We start from the raw sequence: 21,964 nt of genomic DNA, 5'->3' as shown, positions 1-21,964 counted from the left end.
ATGTTGGTAGCATGCAAGTTTTTTTTTAAGGCGTTTAATTGAAATGCCAAGCTTTCTAACGATATTTATAATTAGTCGGGTAATGGGTAATGTACCTGTGCTTAGTGCGAGTTTTTTTAATTACTCAGTCGATGTTATTGTTATGTTTAATTTGTGTGAGTTTGTATCAGTGCCACCTAGTGGTAAGCTTATGAATCTCATTTTGTGGGAGAGAGAAGGTTTGTTTATGTTGCTGTCTCATGTATCGAATAGCTTTACCGAAGTGAGCCTCTCGATTATTGTATGTGCGAGTGCGAGTTACAAATTAATGGATTTTGAGAGTATTTCTTCACTTTCAAGCAAGTTAAGTAGTCACTAAAAATTTTGCCGTGAAACCAATACAATATCAAGATTTTTTCTTTCGTTTTTAATAATAATGTTGTTTTTTAAGGTTTTATCTATTCTAATGGTTTATACACATATATTTTTTCGGTTACAAAATTTTATAGACGTCTAGCTAGTTGTAAATACATATTAATTCTTTGCTTTTTCATTTAATTCTTATTAAATCATTGCTTTTTTTTAAAGAGTTGTTTGATGAGAGAGAGAGAGCGAGATAGAGTTTTTTTATTTTATTGCTTAGATGGATGGACGAGCTCACAGCCCACCTGATGTTAAGTGGTTACTGGAGCCCATAGACATCTACAACGTAAATGCGCCACCCACCTCGAGATATAAGTTCTAAGGTCTCAGTATAGTTACAACGGCTACCCCACCCTTCGAACCGAAACGCATTATTGCTTCACGGCGGAAATAGGCGGGGTGGTGGTACCTACCCGTGTGGACTCCCAAGAGGTCCTACCACCAGTGAAAGAGTATTCTTTATTGTACACAAAATGAATAAATATTGTGAAACATTTTTTCTTGGTCTTATCGCTAAGAGTGATCTCTTCCAGACAACCATTAGATGGGCAAGAATAATTTCGAAATGAATTGCACACTGTGTATCTATCTATTATAGAAATATATACACACACGCACATACACACGCGTACACACACACACACACGCGCGCGCAATATACATATTTACAGGTACATACGTACAGATTTATATTTATAAATTATATAGAAATTTGAACAATGTAATAATAATTTTGCTTCTTTACACATTTATAAATAAGGATGGATGCTCGTAATAATTTTAGTATATTTGGGCCACCTAATGAAGATCATCAACACTATTACCGTAAATACAATCATTTTATAAACGTTCAACGTTTAAAAGATTAAACCTATGTAAAACATAATTTCTTTAATTAAAAAAAGCTGAAATAATTACCTATTCCAAGATTAATTATGTTAAGTATGTCTAAATATGTAATTACAATTAAATAAATTCTATAATAAACTTCTAATTCTAATACTTCTATTAAAGTTACTAAAAAAATATGTTTATGCTGGGCAGTTTTCGTGTATTTTAAAGGTTACGCCATTACGGCAAAGTTTGTTTACGAAATTGCACCCTTAGAATGGAAGTGGTATAACTAAAAAATTTAAGATTAGTTTTATATTTCAAAACACTTATGTATTATTATTAAGAACCTACATTTTAAGTAGGTAATACGTGCAGCAAAAATGTTGGACTCCTTTTCACGAAAATTGCGCGGACGGAGAAGTATGAAATTTCCCACACTCATAGAGAATATAGAGAAGTAGTGCAGATTGCTATTTTTTTTTTAATTGTGCATAAACAATATAAAAATAAACTAAATGAATAAAAAAACCTTACACACATTACCATGTATTTGACACACACACACGCACACACACATGCATTTATACTTTTTTTGTTTATTGATTTATCAATCTGTGGTCAAATTGAGAATAGATTAATATTTTTTGTCTTTAATATTATTTTTCTATAATGTAACCTTGGCGACATAGAGCAATGATTATTATAGAAATGATGATAATAGAAAGGTGACAATAGAACTATAATAATGTTCAAACTTAAAATTTAAATAAATTATGGTCAAATTTCGACCACTGGACTACCATTAGTAGATAATAATAAAATCATTTATTGCCTTTCACACAGATTTAGATTATTACAGGCAGCCTACAAGGAAACAACAAAAAAACAAAACACTATTATATCATTTCTAGCAAGCAGCTCAACATTTGCACTTGTATATTATTAATAGGAATTTTATTAAGAATATTGACAATTTATGAGGAATTTGACAAGTACGGATTAGTTATAGATATATGTAGTTACATATTGTAAATTAAATTAGTTTTATAAGTGCAATAAAAAATAATTTAAATGATAAAATGATAAAGCCATACCTTTTTCCAATGTGACGATTAGAGGGTATCCTATTATTCTTTTCTATATTATTCTATCAGCTTATAAAATTAAACAGTCTCTTTTAGTCTAGAAAAGGACAAAGTACTCTTTCTGTCTTTTTCAAATAAAATGGCATGCCTTAAAGTGTTTAAACCGAAAAACTAAAAAAATACAATTATTGTATTACAATATTGAAGTTTACCAGAAACTAAGAATTTTGGGTTGAGCCACTTTAATTCTAAACGTACAAAATAGTATTGAACACGTGACATTACCCGAATAATTTTGAAAGTAGTCGGTTCCCATTAAAATGCTGTTAAAATGCGTTGTATTTCATTTAGACGGTCTAATGCCAAAACATCACGTGCTACCAATATACGAGAAATAATATTATTGCTGCTCTCGGTGAATAAACGCCCTGCGAAGCGTGTAGCATATCTCAACTCACACTCACAATTCTTCATTTTTCACCGTATAGAACGTAAACTCGATTTGATTTTGATTTATTCATTACAATTGAACAACTAGGAAAAAAAGATGAAAAGACATTTTGGAGGGACCGCGAGGAGCTAAATTGTGTGAATTGTTTTATTTTGTCTATTTAATGTTTCTTAGTTAATGCGTATTTAATATTTCTTCGTGTATAAGTGTAATTTTGAGACCGTTCTGGCCTAAAGGTTAAGGCGTCCGGTGTATTCGTATCTTGCAATGCACCGGTGTTCTAATCCCGCCGGCGGGTATCAATTTTTCTAATGAAATATGTACTTATCAAATGTTTACGATTGACTTTCACTGTAAAGGAATAGCATCATGTAATAAAAATCAAACCCGCAAAATTAATTTTTGTAATTACTGGTGGTAGGACGTCTTGTGAGTCCGCACGGGTAGGTATCACCACCCTGCCTATTTTTGCCGTGAAGCAGTAATGCGTTTCGGTTTGAAGGGTGGGACAACCGTTGTAACTATACTGAGACCTTAGAACTAATATCTCAAGGTGGGAGGCGGCATTTGCGTTGTAGATGTCTATGGGCTCCGGTAACCACTTAAGATTAGGTGGGCCGGGAGCTCGTCCACCCATCTGTGCAATAACAAAGTAACGTGGGTTTATTAACTGTTTAGTATCTGTGAAAGTGCGAAAATTTAAAAAAATTAAACAAAACCGCTGGACGTAGCTTCTCGAAGTCTTCGAAAAGGTCCACTGAAAAAAATCTCAGTATATAATCAGCATTTTGCAGAGATTATATTTTATCCCATATTATCTGATCTCATTTCATTTCATTCCATGCCAATTGATTAATGCTTCAAATTAATCAAATCCATTTCACTCCATATTATCATTTTTCATAAAAAAAGATTAGGCTCTATGGCATGATATTTTTGCCTCTCTAGTTGGAAAAATAAAACTACTAAAGAAATACTCGATCGAAACGTTAAAATCCACTAATTTGTAACACGCACTCGCACAAATGTCATTCGTAGTACTCATTTCGGTAAAATTACTCGGTTACGAGATCACAACGTTAATATGAACTCGCACTCACAAAATAACACCGAGTACGTTTGCCGCTAGGGGCGCTGTTCCAATTGCATACAAATTTGAGCAAACTGGCTCGCTAGTGAGAACGTTACAAAACTCGCACTAAGCACACCAAAGGCATTCTCACCGATGAATAATTCGGATTCCGTTCAAATCACTCATGTGTACAAAAGGTGCATCGCTTCACGGAGAACATTCTCGTAGGGCTTAACCGATCTAAACCATTATATACGGGAGCCCTTTTCTTGGACGTCGCAAAAACCTTCGACAAAGTCTGGCACAACGGTATGATTTACAAACGGTTCAACATAGGCGTGACGGACAGTTTCGTGCTCATCATACGGGACTTCTTGTCAAACAGCTCATTTCGATATCCTTGGGTAAAGTCCCAAATCGTAAAGTCCTAAAAAATTTCTTGACTTAGAAAAGTTCTGAGGTAACACAAATAAAGCAATCGAACCTTTTTTTGTAATGTCGGTTAACAGAGAATAACAAACCGCCAGTGATCTGTATATAAATAGTTGAAGGTCGCAATTCAAAATATGTTATTGAAACAGCTCGTTCTAGTTCAGGGTTAAAATACATTGTATAACTGTAAACAAAAATAGCACGTGCTCAAAATCTATTTTCAGTTGCTCACGTGCAATTCAACAAACATACAAACATGTTGTCGATAGTTTATCGTTGAGTCATCGGGATAAACTCTAACTCCAGGCACGTAGATGTTGGTATACAAAAATGATTGAGGATTGTTGAGGTTAAATACCTATTTATAAGTCTGTGCCGTTTTGTCGCAAATGGCGAATTTGTTTTTTACTGATTATCGTTTTTTTTATTGTGGCTCGCACGGTTTGTGCAATACCGTCTTTACCATAAGGGCACACGGGGTCCGTGCCCATTCTCAGGGGGCCCCTAAGGACCGATAATTTCTCTCACACAATTATTCTCAAAACATTTTTGTCGGGCACATTACACTTTTTCACAAATCAGTAATCATATCAGAAGGTATTTACAAGGCTCATACTACGCCATTATATCGATGACTGCGCCTATTCCTACTGTACTAATTAATAATAATATTTCCGAACGCATCCTACCTAATTTAACTAAGTACACCATATCATGATCGTAACCAAAAAACCAGCAGCATTCTAATATCATTAATGACATATTATATCATACCGTATTTGATTACCTATAATAGATGGTCATACTCAGTAAAAAATGTTATTATAATTCGCTTTTTTTACTTTCCAAAAGGGCCTCAAATTCTTGTGTGCCCAAGGGCCCCAATTTAATTTAAGACGTCCCTGGGTTTGTGCATTAGCCAGTGCCAAGTAATAAGATATTTTTCGCAGTTTTAATTACTTTCTGTTTATGATTAATAAAAAACTGAGGAAACTGTCCATGTTGGCCATTATTAATGTCAGTGTAAGTATGAATTAAATTAGCAGCGTGGTACGGTTTAAATAAATAAATTAGGTTGAGAAAGTAATTTGATAATGTAGTAATTAACTCCACAAATGGTATAATGAAGTGAAATGAAATGAAATTGATTAATATTATGCAACATAGCATGAAATGAGATGAGATGATATGGGATGAAATAAAATCTCAGTAAATTGGTGGTCATTTACTGAGACTTTCTCTCACTGGTGGTAGGACCTCTTGTGAGTCCGCACGGGTAGGTACCACATCCCCGCCTATTACTGCCGTGAAGCAGTAATACGTTTCGGTTTGAAGGGTGGGGCAGCCGTTGCAACTATACTGAGACCTTAGAACTTATATCTCAAGGTGGGTGGCGCATTTACGTTGTAAATGTCTATGGGCTCTAGTAACACCACTTAACTACAGGTGGGCTGTGAGCTCGTCCACCCATCTAAGCAATATAAAAAAAAGCAATATAAAACTTTTTGGAGGATCCCGAGAAGATCACGTTCAGCGGCTTTGTTTCATTTTCCCGGATTTGTACAATTTTACAGATACTAAACAGTTAATAAACCACCGTTATTACACATTGAAACCCGAAGAAACACTAAATAGATAAAATAAAACAAATCACACAACTTCACACCTCGCGTTCCCGCCAAAAAGTCCTAAATAGTCCTTTTGAAGGTTTTTAGTATTTTATAAGTAAGAAGGTTATAAGTGTTATAACGGTAGAGTATCTAATTTTCGAAATTAAATAGGTTTTGTGGCTTCTTACACTACATACTCGAAGCCTTAAATACGTATAAAATATGAACGTAAAGGAATGTAAAAATAACCTTTAAATAATTAATATCAATACTTCTGCTGTTTGGTTTGAGGATAAAAATTAAAACATTTAATAAAGTGAACATTTTTATTTATAAAAATTACAATGTGCGCTGTGAATAAATAATAGGAATGTTTAATTGCAGGCTGGTTATAAAATGTATGCTTTAAAAAAACATAAAAATATTAAACATACTTATGTACAATTAAGGCATGAAAAATAGGAGCAAATGTACGAAGTAACGAATGTAAATCGATTTTTCCATTCATAAATTCATTGCCAAGAATAAATTTCACAATTAGATCAATTCAAAAACTTATTAATATTAATACTTTTAAAGCCGTAATTACTTCAAAGAACCGTAGCTCTTTGTGAATTAATGAGGAAGCTATTTACAATAAAAATTGTATTTATCGCCATCTGTTATTCAATTGAGAAATTAAGCAACAACATTTTTTACGTCATGTAGTGGTGACTTAGACAACTATTTTTTTGTTGTTTAAACAGGGTTCACTGATTGAATTTGTCATTGATCATCCATTTTACAAATCCATGTATTTTTTACATGAAAATGGCATATAGTTAAAACTATTGCCATAAACAAATCCAAGTTTGAATATATTTTGTTTTTATTGCGTGAATAATTAAATACGGTTGAAGTATGTACCAATTGTATGGTATTGTAAAATCAGTTAGTATTTTACTGTCTTCTGTCTGAGCTAGAAACTAGTAGACAGATTGCTGGTAACATTTAGCGTACATTATTTTTGAACTTTTAAAACTTCCAAACTAAAAGCTAAGATTGTTATAAGATTGTTCTTTCTAAATTTTAATCTTAATTTCTTGTGTAATCTGAAGACTTAATATCGGACATGAAAACCCTGATTACTTCTTTGTTAGTATTTCGTATGTTTTTTTTTACTTTATTTTAATTGAGTATTAGCTTTGTGACGTCATCTTAAGCTTTTCGGTGAACTTTTTTGTACTTGTGTTATTTAATAATACGTGGCGCTTGCGAAATTTCTACAGAGAATGAATTTATTGAAGCTTAGCGATAAGCACAACGAAGCGTGGGGGTTTTAAATAAGTTCTGAATAATAACAATAATTATTTTTATAATATAACAGTAACTATTTAAGCTTAGTCTCGTAAACACGTTAAGTACATTTTAATACACAATAAATACATTAATTAAATACACGTAAAATCATTAATTTAAATAAATACGCTATAGGAATGTGTGAGTTTTATTACAATACTATCGACGATGGCTTACAAATATGTAGTAATATAATTGCTGTAATTTTCACAGAGCTTGGATTCATCGATGTGAATCGAGATTTTTTTTGTAATTGTAACTACAGGTAAATGTACTGCCCGATCGATTTGTTTATTTATGGTGCAAAGTTGACATCGTAGCCCATATCACATGCCGCCATGCCATTTGAGGCAGTGCTAGCTCACTAGATACCCTTGCCATAATAAAAACATACTGGGACGGATAGTCTACGTCAGATACTTGGTTACTCTGTATAAATGTCAGAGTACAGGTTAGTCTACGCTACTGACATAGTATTTGCAAATACGATGCTTACTTCGAGTACCGGTAAAATGGGGCGATTAGGGATTGAAAGGCGAATCGGGAAAAAACCGGGAAAATCTTTCGACGCTCAATATAAGTTTTATATTCATTGCAAAATCTTCCATTTTTTTGTAGTTTAATAGTAGAATGTTGAAAGTTCACAAAACAACTCTGAATATGCATGTTAATATCTGCTAACTTATATAAAATCGCGTTTCAAATTAACTGCCTGTGGTGGTAATTATTTTAGTGCTAGAAACTTTGCTCTCTTTTATTTATTTGATATTAATAGAAGACGACTATGATTTATAAACGTTATTTAGTGTTTGAACCAGCATATATATTAAAGGTAAGTCTTAGTTGTTATTGGTTTTAATGTATTTGATTAAATAAAAGTACATGTAAAAATCTGTTGTTTTTGGGGATATTGGGGACGTCTTAGGTACAAATAACAACGAAAAAGGGGTCAATTGGGATGAGAATACGTGAAATGGAAACGACCTAAGTATAAATAGGTACAGGTTTGTAGGGTTGTCTATGTAGTTATAACAATATTTTTTAAATTTGTTGGTAAAAATCTGGTTTATCGAAGCGAAATTGGGAATAAGTCTTTAGTTGAAATAGATAAGCATTTTAATATAAGTAAGTTGATTTTGCAGAGACATGTAACAAGATCAATGAAATCTCAAGGTGGACAAAAATGTCTAAGTAATACATAATAAAATATTTAATATTTGTTCAGAGTGGGGGTATTCATCTGATTAATCCATGGAATAACCGACACACCTAATCTCTTAACCCAGATAGAAATATCAGCCCCTAAGTACTTACCAAGAACGGAGAAATATAAACCGTTTCTAAGAAAGCCCACTATATATGTGTAAATATATATATATATATATATATATATATACATATATATATATATATATATTTTGTTGTTACTGTACTGTCGATTGCACCTATAATTGAGGTGATGTCTGCCATGTACTTTTGTCAGTTTTTCAATTTTTTTTATTGATGATCACTTTGTTGGTGCAACTAAATAAATAAATAAATTAAAACTATATATAAAAATAAAAGTAGTGCCAACCCTAGCAAATTTCTCATTTCGTCCCAATTAACCGCAATTTTCGGGTAAATAGGGATTACACCTATTTTTGCATTTTTTGCTTAAACTGGAATGCTAGTTGCATAATTTTAAATTAGACAGCAAAGGTGCCCCCAAGACTCAATCATTTTGATCCTGATATAGCATTATATACATCAACAACTACCTTAAAATTGCTCATAAAGTTGGAATTTGTCCCTAATCGCCCCATTTTACGGTATTGAGTTAATCTGGGAAATGAAGTTTTTTTTAAATCAATATTATAGATTTCGACGTTTATTATCAGAATTGGAAATAGCGGTTCGTTACAACATTACAATTTACTTATAAGCTATACACTTGTTGGCAAGTTTTTTTTACAATATGGCGTTTTTTTAAAATGCTAAGTCTTAAAATTTTATAGGTACGTAAATGTCAATTTGTACGCCATTAACACAATACTTTTGGATCATCGTCATTAAAATATGGAGGGTAAGAGTAAGGACCACCGTCTCAATTGTACGCCATTAACACAATACTTTTGGGTCATCGTCATTAAAATATGGAGGGTAAGAGTAAGGACCACCGTCTCAATATATTAAAAAGTTTCCGTTGTAAGAGGGCTAATTAAGTGGCGCCATAGTAGCAAGTGGAAAGATTTTAAAAACAGCCTCATAATCTATTTATTTATTTATTTAGTTGCACCAACAGTGATCGTCAATACAAAACATTGACAAATTGACAATAAGTATCATGACAGACGTCACCTTAAATAAAGGTGCAATCGACAGTGCAATAGTTGACAACATCTTTATATTAGAAAAGTAAAAATACAATGAGTACCTACTTTCAGGAAATATGAAATCCAGAGTAACACTTTGTCACTAAGCAACATTATTAAAGTAGGATATTAAATTCAGAAGGAAACAATCTCTTCCTATACAGTAAATACATAGTAATAAAAATAAATAGTTGATATTTTAAATACTGCATAATTTTTAATAACATAATTTAAGAAAACTAAAAGTTTTTCAAACTTAAAAACACTTCACTCGGTTTAAATCTGCTATATCTTTCCTACACTAGCCCAATTTCGTTGAGCCTTCCAACAATAACTTGATGTTTAGAAGTGGACACTTTTTCATTTTGTTCCCTATGCAAGATGGTGCCACTCTTTTCTTCTACCCTCCATACGTTGAACTTGACCTGTAACTCGATTTTGCGTAGTAAATGGGCAAGTATAATGTAGCTTTCTCCCTACCTATGCTGGTAGCCTTGAGAGGCTATTTCAGCTTCACCCTAACGTGTGTAGGTGAGCTCACGGGGTTCAAACCGGAGTGTTGCTAACATTGACCCTAGCAAGAGCAGTGCTTCGCAGAATCTACCACCGAATAGGCAGCGCGTAAGTATCATGATGTAGCGTTGTTGTGTGTTTCTTATCTTTGTTAATCGGGAGCTAATTACAAAGGTGCGTTTCCACTGTCGTCACGCATTTGCTGCACGTGACGTTGCAGCACCAGTGGAACTGGCAGCGGCACTTTGTCTCCTCGACGCTGCGGGTCGTGCTGTACCCGCGCCCGCAGCATAAGGTCTCGCAGCCGTCCTCACCTGGAAGAGACGATCGAAGCTTCAAAGTCTGCTTACGCTTATAAACACGATGCCATGATTTTCACATATGATTAGTCCGATATTTAGACCTTAGATTAGACCGCTTTATATGGTATGGCCATGTCATGAGACGGGACGAAGACCATCTAGTGAAAATCGCATTAAGCTTGCCAGAACAAAACAAAGGTAGAGGCCGCCCGCGATCGACCTGGTGGTCAAACATCGAAAGAGACTTTAAGAAAGCCCAATTGCCAAAAAACCGACAACCCAGGACAGATCAGTCTGGCGCCGTAGAGTGAGGAGACCCGACCCCAGATAACGGGAACAGGGACGGATAGTAGTAGAAGTAGTAGTATTAGTCCGATATTTGGACGTTTGACAAGCGCCATGGTCAAGCGTAGACTGATGACTGCGGGTAGGATGTAAACAGACAAATATGCCTACCCTCTTTTTTTAGTTTGTTTTTTATGTGTTCCATTGGAACTCGATGATCCGCTCTGACAATATACTACAGTCTATCGGTAATGATGACGCTTGCAACAGCCGAAATATAAACTAAATATGTGAATATCATGGTAAGAACGAACTAAGCGTACGGCCGCACTCATGCTCGCCACAAACTCGCTAAATAATAGAGGTCATAATCCAATTGGATAGGTAAATGTATATTAAGTCGTCGTGACCTAAAGGATAAGACGTCCGGTGCATTCGTGTTGAGCGATGCACCGGTGTTCGAATCCCGCAGGCGGATACCAAATTTTCCAATTAAATGCGTGCTTAAAAAATGTTCACGATTGACTTCCACGATTTTTTTAAATTTCTTTTGATTATGCAATTTCGAAAAGGGTACATCTCTGAAAATGTAAAATGTTCAGGAAATGAAAAAAAAAACTGATTATTTTCTAAAGCAGTGTAAAATTTAAAATATTAACTTTTGAGATATATTGTAGTGTTAATTAGCAATTGAAAATTACTGGAATTATTATAAAATAGGTGTAGGTAAGCCTCAAAACTACATGTATATGAAAAAACGTATTTGACAAAATATGTGACATGTGCCCTTTTTGAGATTGCATATTCTTTTATTAGCATGACCTGTGTAATGGTATCTCCACCGGTCACCGTTCTCGTCGAACCCGTCGCTTGCGACGAAGGGCTCGACGAGTAAATTAACTCCCAGACACAGCCCACTGAGTTTCTCGCCGGATCTTCTCAGTGGGTCGCGTTTCCGATCCGGTGGTAGATTCTGCGAAGCACGGCTCTTGCTAGGGTTCGTGTTAGCAACGTCATCAGGTTTGAGCCCCGTGAGCTCACCTACAAAAGTTAGGGTTACGCTGACATAGCCTCTCAAGGCTCTCAGCTTAGGTAGGAAAAAAAAAAAAAAAAAAGGTATCTCCAACGTGATTTTCTTCGAAGAACTTCGTGAGGTCATTGTCAACTTGAGCAGTGACGCTCACGTCGCCAGTTCCAGTACTCCCATTGACATTCTCCTGGACGCGTCATCATAGTCAATTCGTAATATGCCGCGTATTATTTTGTTCATTTTACCTCTTGATGTCCTATTGCATATCCTTCCGTGAGTCCCAAACGATCCTGCTGCAGTATCAGGCTCGCAGTAGGAAGGTGACTGTTCGAGAAACACCAGCTCCGATTTCCTGGGCTGTCGCCCGAGACCTGGGTGCTTTTGTCTAGAAGGAAGTAAATGTAAATAATTATAGTCTGCTGTCAGTGGACCTTAAGATACGAGAACGTAGACCCATTTCCATGTTTCGATTGCTTTTAGTAGCGCGGGTAGGCTTTCCACAGGATGGATCAACGACTTATTGAGGTTCGCGGGGATCAGCTGGATGCAAGCAGCGCGGGACCGATCTTTGTGGTGAAGCTCAGGAGAGGCCTATATTTTCTTTTTGTTGCTAAGGTAGGTGGACATCTACAACGTAAATGCCGCCACCCACCTTGAGATATCTGTTCTAAGGTTTCAGTGTGGTTAAAACTGCTGCCCCACCCTTCAAGCCGAAACGCATTCACGGCTGAAACAGGGTGGTGGTACCTACCCACGCGGAGTCACAAGACATCCTACTACCAGTAAAAAATGCCTAGCAGTGGACGTCTGTGGCTTGGGGTTGATGGAATAGAATATAAATGTTAATGTGAAAGGCTGAACTTAACTTTTTTTTACTTAACTATAAATATACTAGATTTGAGACTGCAAATAAAAACGGTCTGAGGTTAAATTACATACATTTTTAATTAAACAAAATTAAATGAATAATCTATCAAGCAATTGTGGAACTGCCCTCAAAAGAACAGCTTAGTTATTTCCCTTATTTCTCTCAGAGTTGGATGGTATCAGTAGTTATAATATAAATATTTTATGAACAGATATGAGTAGAAGGCTTATTTTGATAATATCCTGAAAAGCATCCCACGCTTTTTTTTTTACAATAAAATCATTTTTTCTTACACTATTTATAATTCAAATTTATTAAGATTTTGTTTCTATTTTTTAGTTGGATTTTCTATAAAAGCGTTAGTTTTTTTAAACTATTATTTATTTTTCAGTTTTGTAGTTGAATTTTAAACTTTTTCATTTTTTTTAAATATTGAATTGTCATCGCTCCTTAATAAGTATACCGAATTTCGAGTTAATCCGACGTTTTGAAGGGGGTCAAAATCATGTTCAAAGATTGCGTTACATACTAACATACATACGTCTGAAGCTAATAAAAGCGTTTTAAAAACGTGACCATCCGGAGTTTGTTTTGGCTAGACGAATGCTTCGCCGACTAAGGTACGAGATCTCGCCTAGCAAATAGCTCACAATGATTCTCAGAGCACGTACGCGTGTTTTATTAGAATAAGCGATCATTTTAATACAATGTAGGGTAGTTAAAAAAAACTGTTACCAACGGAATTGTAAACATGATTACTATGGATTCCTTTTTATTGCTTAGATGGGTGGACGAGCTCACAGCCCACCTGGTGTTAAGTGGTTACTGGAGCCCATAGACATCTACGACGTAAATGTGCCACCCACCTTGAGATATAAGTTCTAAAGGGCCAAGTATAGTTACAACGGCTGCCCCACCCTTCAAACCGAAACGCATTACTGCTTCACGGCAGAAATAGGCGAGGTGGTGGTACCTACCCGTGCGGACTCACAAGATTTCCTACCACCAGTAAGCGCATGTGAAAGCGTTCCGGAAATACACAAGAAAATATTACTTGAAATCGCGCCGTACGGGAAAAAGTGGTTCCAAATAGAATTTGTGAGCTCTGCTTCCTTACAGGGTGGCTCATTGCTTAAGATGATTAACTTATCTCGGCAATCTGCTGTGCAATGTGAACTACAGTAGTTTGCAAGTCTGTTTCTGTTTTTAAATACAAGGTCAAACAACGATCGTCTGGTGTAGTGGTAAGTGAATGGTCACTACACAAGGGGGTCGGGGTTTCGAATCCCGCCAAGGGAAGATATTTGTATGATAAATATAAATGTCTTTTCCAGGGTAATGGATGTATATTAAATATATGTACGTGTATAATAAAAATCTTACATTTATTTCCGTTATCTGGTACCTGTAACACAAGTTCTTTACGAACTTAGCACGGGACCAGTTAACGTGGCGTGATTGTTAGTAAATATTTATTTATTTATTAAAAAAAAAAAAAACGAATGGTCATTGTTCTATACTCTTCGTATATACTGTGTTACTTATAATATTTTGTATTCAAGTTTAACAATATTTGCTATGTGTATGTGCATTACTATAATTCTCATGTTGTATTTGTTATTTTAGTTGTTCTACACACACTCATCACTTTAATTATTATTCTCATAATCCTCTCGCAGGTCTGCTGGAAGAGATTTCTTAAAGAAATTAACAGTGCCTTTGTACATAATTTTCCTATTACTCTGTACTATGTCTTCTTTTTTTGTGTGTACATAAATAAATAAATATAAAAATGAATTGCTGTTCGTTAGTCTCGCTAAAACTCGAGAACGGCTGGACCGATTTGGCTAATTTTGGTCTTGAATTATTTGTAAAAGTCCAGAGAAGGTTTAAAAGGTAGATAAATATGAAAATGCTCGGAATTAAATAAAAATAGCAATGTTGTTTTTCCTTTGATGTGTCCTCCGTCGGACGGATTCCTTTTGTTTGTTTTAAGTTTATTTTATACAAAATTTTAGGTCTTTTATTTATCGATTGAGGCACTACGAAGTCTGCCGGGTCAGCTAGTAATATATATAATAATAGTAATATATATATAATAGTTTTTACTGGTGGCAGGACCTCTTGTGAGTCCGCACGGGTAGGTACCACCACCCCGCCTATTTCTGCCGTGAAGCAGTAATGCGTTTCGGTTTGAAGGGTGGGGTAGCCGTTGTAACTATACTGAGACCTTAGAACTTATATCTCGAGGTGGGTGGCGCATTTACGTCGTAGATGTCTATGGGCTCCAGTAACCACTTAACACCAGGTGGGCTGTGAGCTCGTCCACTCATCTAAGCAATAAAAAAAAAAAAAAAAAAAAACATAAAATCTTACCGTTTTATTACGAGGTGTGTTCGAACGTTAATGTCTTGTGGATTCGTTGCTGGGTGCGGCATAACTAGCTTCGCTCGTTTATACTTGTCCCGCAGGGTGGCAGCCGCAGCCCTGAACTGCGGCAGCGCCCGCCAGCAAGTCCTCATAGCGCAGGAGCCCGAGACGCCGTGGCATTTGCACTCGCGATGAACTAGATCCTTTACCACCTGGTCGACGAGTAGACTTTCTTTTAATTACAGAATCAATTTGTGATTGCACAATCAATGTGACCACTGACATATAAAATAAGAAATTGTTTTTGTTTATTTGAGACTAGCGGCCCGCTCCGGCTCCGCTGGGGTCTTTAACAAAATTTTCAACGATATCTGACGTTGTTTTATTTTTTTAAAATAAAATAACACTTATTGCGGCTTAACTATAATAGTTAAACATATGCTGTCGCGACACTTTTTGTAAATAATAATGTGCTCTACAAAGTCGTAGTATATTATTTTATTCTATCATCAATAGTTTTCGCAGGGCACGCGATGTAAAGAATATTTTAGGTATTTTTTTTACACCTTGGGTTACATTATTGGAATTTTAGTAAGGATCCCTAATTTTTTTCAAATAGATTATAGCCTATGTCACTCGGGAATAGTGTAGCTTTCAAACAGTAACATAATTTTTCAAAACGGTTCAGTAGTTTCGAAGCCTATTCAATACAAACAAACAAACAAATCTTTCCTCTTTATAATATTAGTATAGAAGTATAGATAGGTAAGTGATGGGAATTATAAATCTACACAATGCCATTACAGATCTTCTTTGTGCTGAGAAAGATATTTCATTATGTATCAACATTGAACGTGATCCATCACGATGTGATGCCTATGTTCATTAGGTTCGGAGTGAAATTCACGCCAGGCGGACCCTCCACGTTCTTCGGACTCCTCAATACATTGGTACACATCGTCATGTATTCCTACTACATGTTAGCAGCTATGGACCCTCGCATGAGGAAATATCTGTGGTGAAAGAAATAACTGACAACCTACAAATGGTGAGATCATCAAATCAGTCAGATTTATCTTTTTGTATTTGAAAACAATGTGGTTAAAGAAACAAAGGGAAATAATGTTCGTGAATTTTATCACAGGTGCAATACGTCGGCTCGTGTGTTAATTGGTAATTACTTCTTCCTATTCGTACCTTCCCCCCACATCAAAGGAAAAACAAAATTGTTATTTTTATTTAATTCCGAGCATTTTCATATTTATCTACCTTTTAAACCTTCTCTGGACTTCCACGAATAATTCAAGACCAAAATTAGTTAAATCGGTCCAGCCGTTCTCGAATTTTAGCGAGACTAACGAACAGCAATTTTATCTTTATATATTTATATATATATATATATAAGATATGATAGATATATATTATCTATAAAAACTAACGAGCTATTAGACAAAAGCTAAACTAAATATAAACTTCAAAATGGCCGACGTTTCGAAATCGTAAAACAAAAACCGTAATTGTGAGTTTGTGAGTTGAAACGTAATGTAATGAGACGTTCGGTTGTTCTATCATTATATCAAGAGATATGTCCGTTTTAAAATGTATATAGTAACTAGGTTCTGTACATACGTCCTACGTCTGTACATACGTCCTAAAATATATACAAATAAATAAAATCGAAGTTTCTGTTTGTAATATTATAATAGCCGCTTTTTAAGCAGATGTAACAAGCAGTAACTTAAGCAACTTCTATTTTGTTAAATTTTTCGCGGACGAAATCGCGAACACCGCTAGTTTAACATTAAATTGATGATTATAAGTTTAACTTTAATTGTTACTGTTTAGATGGACGAGCGCTCTCGGTCCTATTCAAGTTAAGTTACTGGAGCCTATTGATATAATGTCAATTCTGCCACCCTCCTTGAGAGGTCTAAGTTTTAATTGTGTACGGCTGGTACGGCCCCTTTATACGGGAAGGCATTACGGCTCAGTGGCGGATATAGGCAGCGTAGTAGGCACACCTACCAGTGTGGGCTCACAAGACGCTCTACCAGAAGTAAGAAATTCTAAATGACACGATCTAGTAAATAAGAAATCGGTGGCTTGGCAAACTGTGAGACGGCTAGATACCATCATTCCATCTATTTCGAACGTTTGGGAACTGGCACAGCTTTTATAGAGTAGGTACAGTCATGAATTCATCCTCTTTTTTCAAAGTCCCGGACAGCATTACGTAAATGCTTAATGCTTTAGGCATAAAGGTTGGGAGAAGTAATATTAATTTCAAATCTAGAGGACTGATTTGCATACACATATTTCCTGGTCAACTGGCGGGCAGATTTCCATGTCATTCCCTTTGCTCGTCCTTTTAGACATAATTTCAAAAATTTTAATGAGGGATTTAAAGGCTTGTAATTTTTTGGAACGGAACTCTAAAAGTGCGTTCGAAAACGGACGTATGCTCACGTGAAAGAATGCCGGCGGGTAATACGCGCTTCTGAACGCGCTATAACCTGTCATTTTGCACAATACCCTAATTGGGGCCGGCGGCGTAGTGTTGCCACATTACGTGTCCACTAAAATAGTTTGAAATCGGTTTATTACCGGATATTGAATTTTTAAGGGACAAACATTAGAAATATGCTCAAAAAATAAATAATATTTGATACAAACATTATGTTATTTATTGCTTTAAATTGCCAGAGGCTGATGATAAGCGCTTGGCTGAAAATATGCATTCTGGAGAGATACCGTTAGGCTCACGTTCAAGTTCTCCTGACACCTGGAGTTAAGCTGTTACTGTTGCTCATAGACCACCGGTGACACTCAGGCAATGTGAATGCGTGAATGTCACCGGAGGACGAATTCGCAGTTGTGTGCTATAATATAAACTAGTGGTCCCGCAGTAGTCGAAATTCGACTATAATTAATTGGAATTGTAAGTTTGTACACTATTATGATTGTATTTTATACTTCTATAATCACAAATTTCGCCAAGGCTACACTATAAAAAAATATTAATAAAGACAAACAATATTTAATCTATTCTCAATTTGACCACAGGCGTCAAGAACAAAAGTTTGACAATAAATACTATGCATACGTGTGTGCGTCAAATACATGGTATGTAGTGTGCGTAATGTTTTCTTTATTGATTTATTGTATCTTTTATGCATTATTTTAAAAAAATATTAGCATTGTGCACTTCTTCTCTATATTCTCTATAAGTGTGGAAAATTTCATACTCCTCCGTCCGCGCAATTTTTGTAAAAAGGGATACAAAGTTTTTGCTTCACGTATTAATATTTAAATAGACTGTCACACCCTTCAAGCTTCAAAGCTTGATTGATTCGCAACAAAAATAGGTAGCCACCGTGTGGTAGCGAGTGACGGTCGGAGTATGCTGATGCTGCTGCACATTCTCCGATAATTTTTAATCGCATTTGTTTCTATACTTTGCCATACCATTGTTAGCGTGATTGTCAGCGCCCTTGGACGACGGTAACCATTCACGATCGAGTAAGACGTAAGACGATAACGGTTATGAAAAAATAATAATATATAAACGCCATATTATATTTCATATTTTTTTAAGGTATAACATCCGATTAGATTCCGAAATTCTACCATTAAATACTATTTTTCAGTACGGGCAACCCAGGACAATCATTTCTAGAAACGTCTTGAGTAACTTTAGAAACACCCGCGTGTATAGTTTTCTCAGTAATTACCTATGATTGGTACTTTTAGTGGTGTATTATTGTGTAATTACATCGCTTTGCTACTCACGGCTTTGCTCTATCTTTCAATGTCTTAAAATAATAAATGGGCTTTGATTTATGTTTGGAGAACGAAGGAAAGCGAAATATCTATCTAAAAAAGAGACTGTATGTGTGTATTTAACTTGAGTATTCAACTTGAGAATCGTTAGCTGAATTGATATGAATCTTTGCACATATATAAATGCTGATATGAGCACTCTAACGAACTAGCCCACTGAGTTTCTCGCCGGATCTTCTCAGTGGGTCGCGTTTCCGATCCGGTGGTAGATTCTGCGAAGCACGGCTCTTGCTAGGGTTCGTGTTAGCAACATCGTCAGGTTGAGCCCCGTGAGCTCACCTACTAAAGTTAGGGTTACGCTGACATAGCCTCTCAAGGCTATCAGCTTAGGTAGGAAAAAGAAAAAAAAAAAAAACTAACGAACATAGTTACCTTAGATTCGGATAGGTGGCGCTGATGGCAGTGATTTTTATCTTTTGAACCACGTAGAATTTAAATGAAATTTTGGATAAATGGATGTCGTAGCATCTGAACATCAACTAGCCTAAAGAGCTATTCCAGCGATTGTTACTGATGGAAGGACGTCATGTGAGTCCGCGCGGGTAGGTACCACCGCCTTGCCTATTTCTGCCGTGAAGCAGTAGTGCATTTCGATTTGAAGGGTGGGGCACTAAGCACTCATGTCTCGAGGTGAGTGGTGGTATTTACGTCGTAGTTAACTATGGGCTCCGGTAAGCACTTAACACCAGGTGGGCCGTGAGCTCGTCCGCTCTTTAAAGCAATAAAAAAACGCCCGGACCGGTAGGTTAGATCATGGACTAAACCTGAGAGTATTTATTATTATTACTAACACTAGCCCTAGCAAGAGCAGTGTTATGCTGAATCTACTACCGGATCGGAAACGCGACCCACTGAGAAGATCCGGCGAGAATCGGTAGGCAGCGGCTTGGCTCTGCCCCTGGTATTGCTGAAGTCCATGGGCGACGGTAACGACTCACCATCAGGTGGGCCGTATGCCCGTCTGCCCACAAAGGCAATAAAAAAAGAACTCAGCGGGCTTCGGTACAGCCGTCTTGCCTATTTCCACCACGAAGCTATCCGGCTTGACGGCGTCCTAATCCAACGCAAAATGAGTTATCGACATCCTCATCTCAATATAAATGAAGCAATTTATTTTAATTGTCTATTCACTTATAGTCACTCGAATTGAGTAGCTATTTATGTACGGTGAAACCGTTTACTCACTAAAAATAAATAATGAAAACTATTAAAACTAATTTCAACATGCATACAGTATATTTAAATGTTAAAAGTAACTAATAACTAAATACAAAAAAAAAAAAACATTAAAAGCAGATATAGCATCAATTATTTCTTTACAATACATGCGTGTACCGACACTAGCAGAAGTATATTTAAATAAGTATTAAATTGATCATAATGTAATAGATTTTTTTTGTTGAAATCACTACGAAAATATATAAAAACGTGAATTTGTTTTTCTTTTGACATACGAGAATTCAAATTTCGTGTCAAACTTCATAATGGTAAAATGCTAAGCGGAGAACCAAAAAACTGATGAAGTAAAAGAAACATCAGAAAAGGAAACAAAGGGTCTATGGCACATTACATAGGATATACTATTAAAAATTATAATTTATAAGAATTATAATTTGTGTAATTACTGCTGGTAGGACCTCTTGAGAGTCCGCGCGGGTGGGTACCACCGCCCTGCCTATTTCTGCCGTGAAGCAGTAATGCGTTTCGGTCTGAAGGGTGGGGCAGTCGTTGTAACTATACTCAGACCTTAGAACTTATATCTCAAGGTGGGTGGCGCATTTACGTTGTAGATGCCTATGGGCTCCACTAACCACTTAATACCAGGTGGGCTGTGACCTTGTCCACCCATCTAAGCAAAAAAAAAAACTATGATATAATCCAAGGAGGTTTGACGTCATAGAGGTGACTGCTCGTAAAACTCATGCCAAATCCCTATGCAGCATGCTAAAAGGACATGTAGCACCGAACCCACCTAATGTGGGATAAGGACAAGAACAAAAAGATAATGAATTAGTAGAGTGAAGAAATGTTAGCGCAAACAAAATCTATTCATTCATCATGTTTTCTCCTTCCATACTCCACTATCATATACCATTTCTTCGCTCACTCCCCTCTTACCCATATCGTCTATCACGCAATCCATCCATTTCTTCTTAGGTTTACCTCTTCCTCTATGTTTCCACATTCATAGTTAACGTTCTCTTACCAACCTCATTTTCATTTCGTCTCATCAGATCGTCTTTTCGCATTAAAAGTGTACAATTTCCAAAAATATTCGAAATTGAGTTCAATGCGGAATCATTTGGTATCGTCAGAATTTTTCTCATAAATACTGTCAAAAGAGCGGAGTTTAGTTTTAGTTTTTTTTAGTTTACCCATGTTTTGAGTTTTGACTACTATTGACAAAATTAATACATAGTTTTATCTTACTTTAAAAGACAGATAATGTAATAGGTAAAAAATAAAAAAATAAAAATTATTGCAAAGATGATCAATATAATTTATTTTTTATTGTTTAGATGGGTGGACGAGCTCATAGCCCACCTGGTGTTAAGTGGTTACTGGAGCCCATAGACATCCACAACGTAAATGCGCCACCCACCTTGAGATATAAGTTCTAAGGTCTCAGTATAGTTACGACGGCTGTCCCACCCTTCAAACCGAAACGCATTACTGCTTCACGACAGAAATAGGCAGGGCGGTGGTACCCACCCGCGCGGACTCACAAGAGGTCCTACCACCAGTAATTATGCAAATTATAATTTTGCGGGTTTCATTTTTATTACACGATGATTTTTATTCCACGATCACCGTGGAAGTCAATCGTGAACATTTGTTGAGTACGTATTTCATTAGAAAAATTGGTACCCGCCTGAGATTCGAACATCGGTGCATCGCTCAACACGAATGCACCGGACGTCTTATCCGTTAGGCCACGACGACTACTGATATCACACGTTAAACCTTTAAAAAACTCTCCTGTAAAATTTGTAAGTTTAAAGATTATACAATTTTAATGCGAGAAGACGCATATCCATCCCAAACGCGCACTTCTTCTCTCAACTTCTCTGTCACAGGTGCCACTTTCAGACTTCCTCTAACACATTCATTCCGTATTCTATTCATTCTCGTTACTCCACACATCCATGGCAACATTCGCATCTCTGCTGCATGCAAT

General features: G+C 36.0%; 1 protein-coding gene across 7 annotated transcripts in view; it reads right to left on the bottom strand.

The window, feature by feature from the left end:
* Positions 1-6,193: 6,193 nt before the first annotated feature.
* The window catches only part of Wnt2 (Wnt oncogene analog 2), a 96,668-nt gene continuing 80,897 nt past the window's right edge, over positions 6,194-21,964 (bottom strand). For all 7 annotated transcript variants that reach the window (XM_089739161.1, XM_089739162.1, XM_089739160.1 and 4 more), the window contains exons 7-10: positions 14,953-15,158; positions 11,954-12,093; positions 8,658-10,405; positions 6,194-8,526 (exon numbers count right to left, since the gene is read on the bottom strand). In XM_089739161.1, coding sequence (XP_089595287.1) covers positions 10,254-10,405; positions 11,954-12,093; positions 14,953-15,158 — 498 coding nt within the window. In that variant the 3' untranslated portion in view covers positions 6,194-8,526; positions 8,658-10,253. The remainder of the gene's footprint in view (positions 8,527-8,657; positions 10,406-11,953; positions 12,094-14,952; positions 15,159-21,964) is intronic.

The sequence above is a fragment of the Bombyx mandarina genome, chromosome 28, assembly GCF_030267445.1.
Source record: "Bombyx mandarina strain Sakado chromosome 28, ASM3026744v2".
NCBI lineage: Eukaryota > Metazoa > Arthropoda > Insecta > Lepidoptera > Bombycidae > Bombyx > Bombyx mandarina.
Note: the sequence above shows the minus strand (reverse complement) of the source record. Positions and strands in the feature narration are given on the sequence as shown.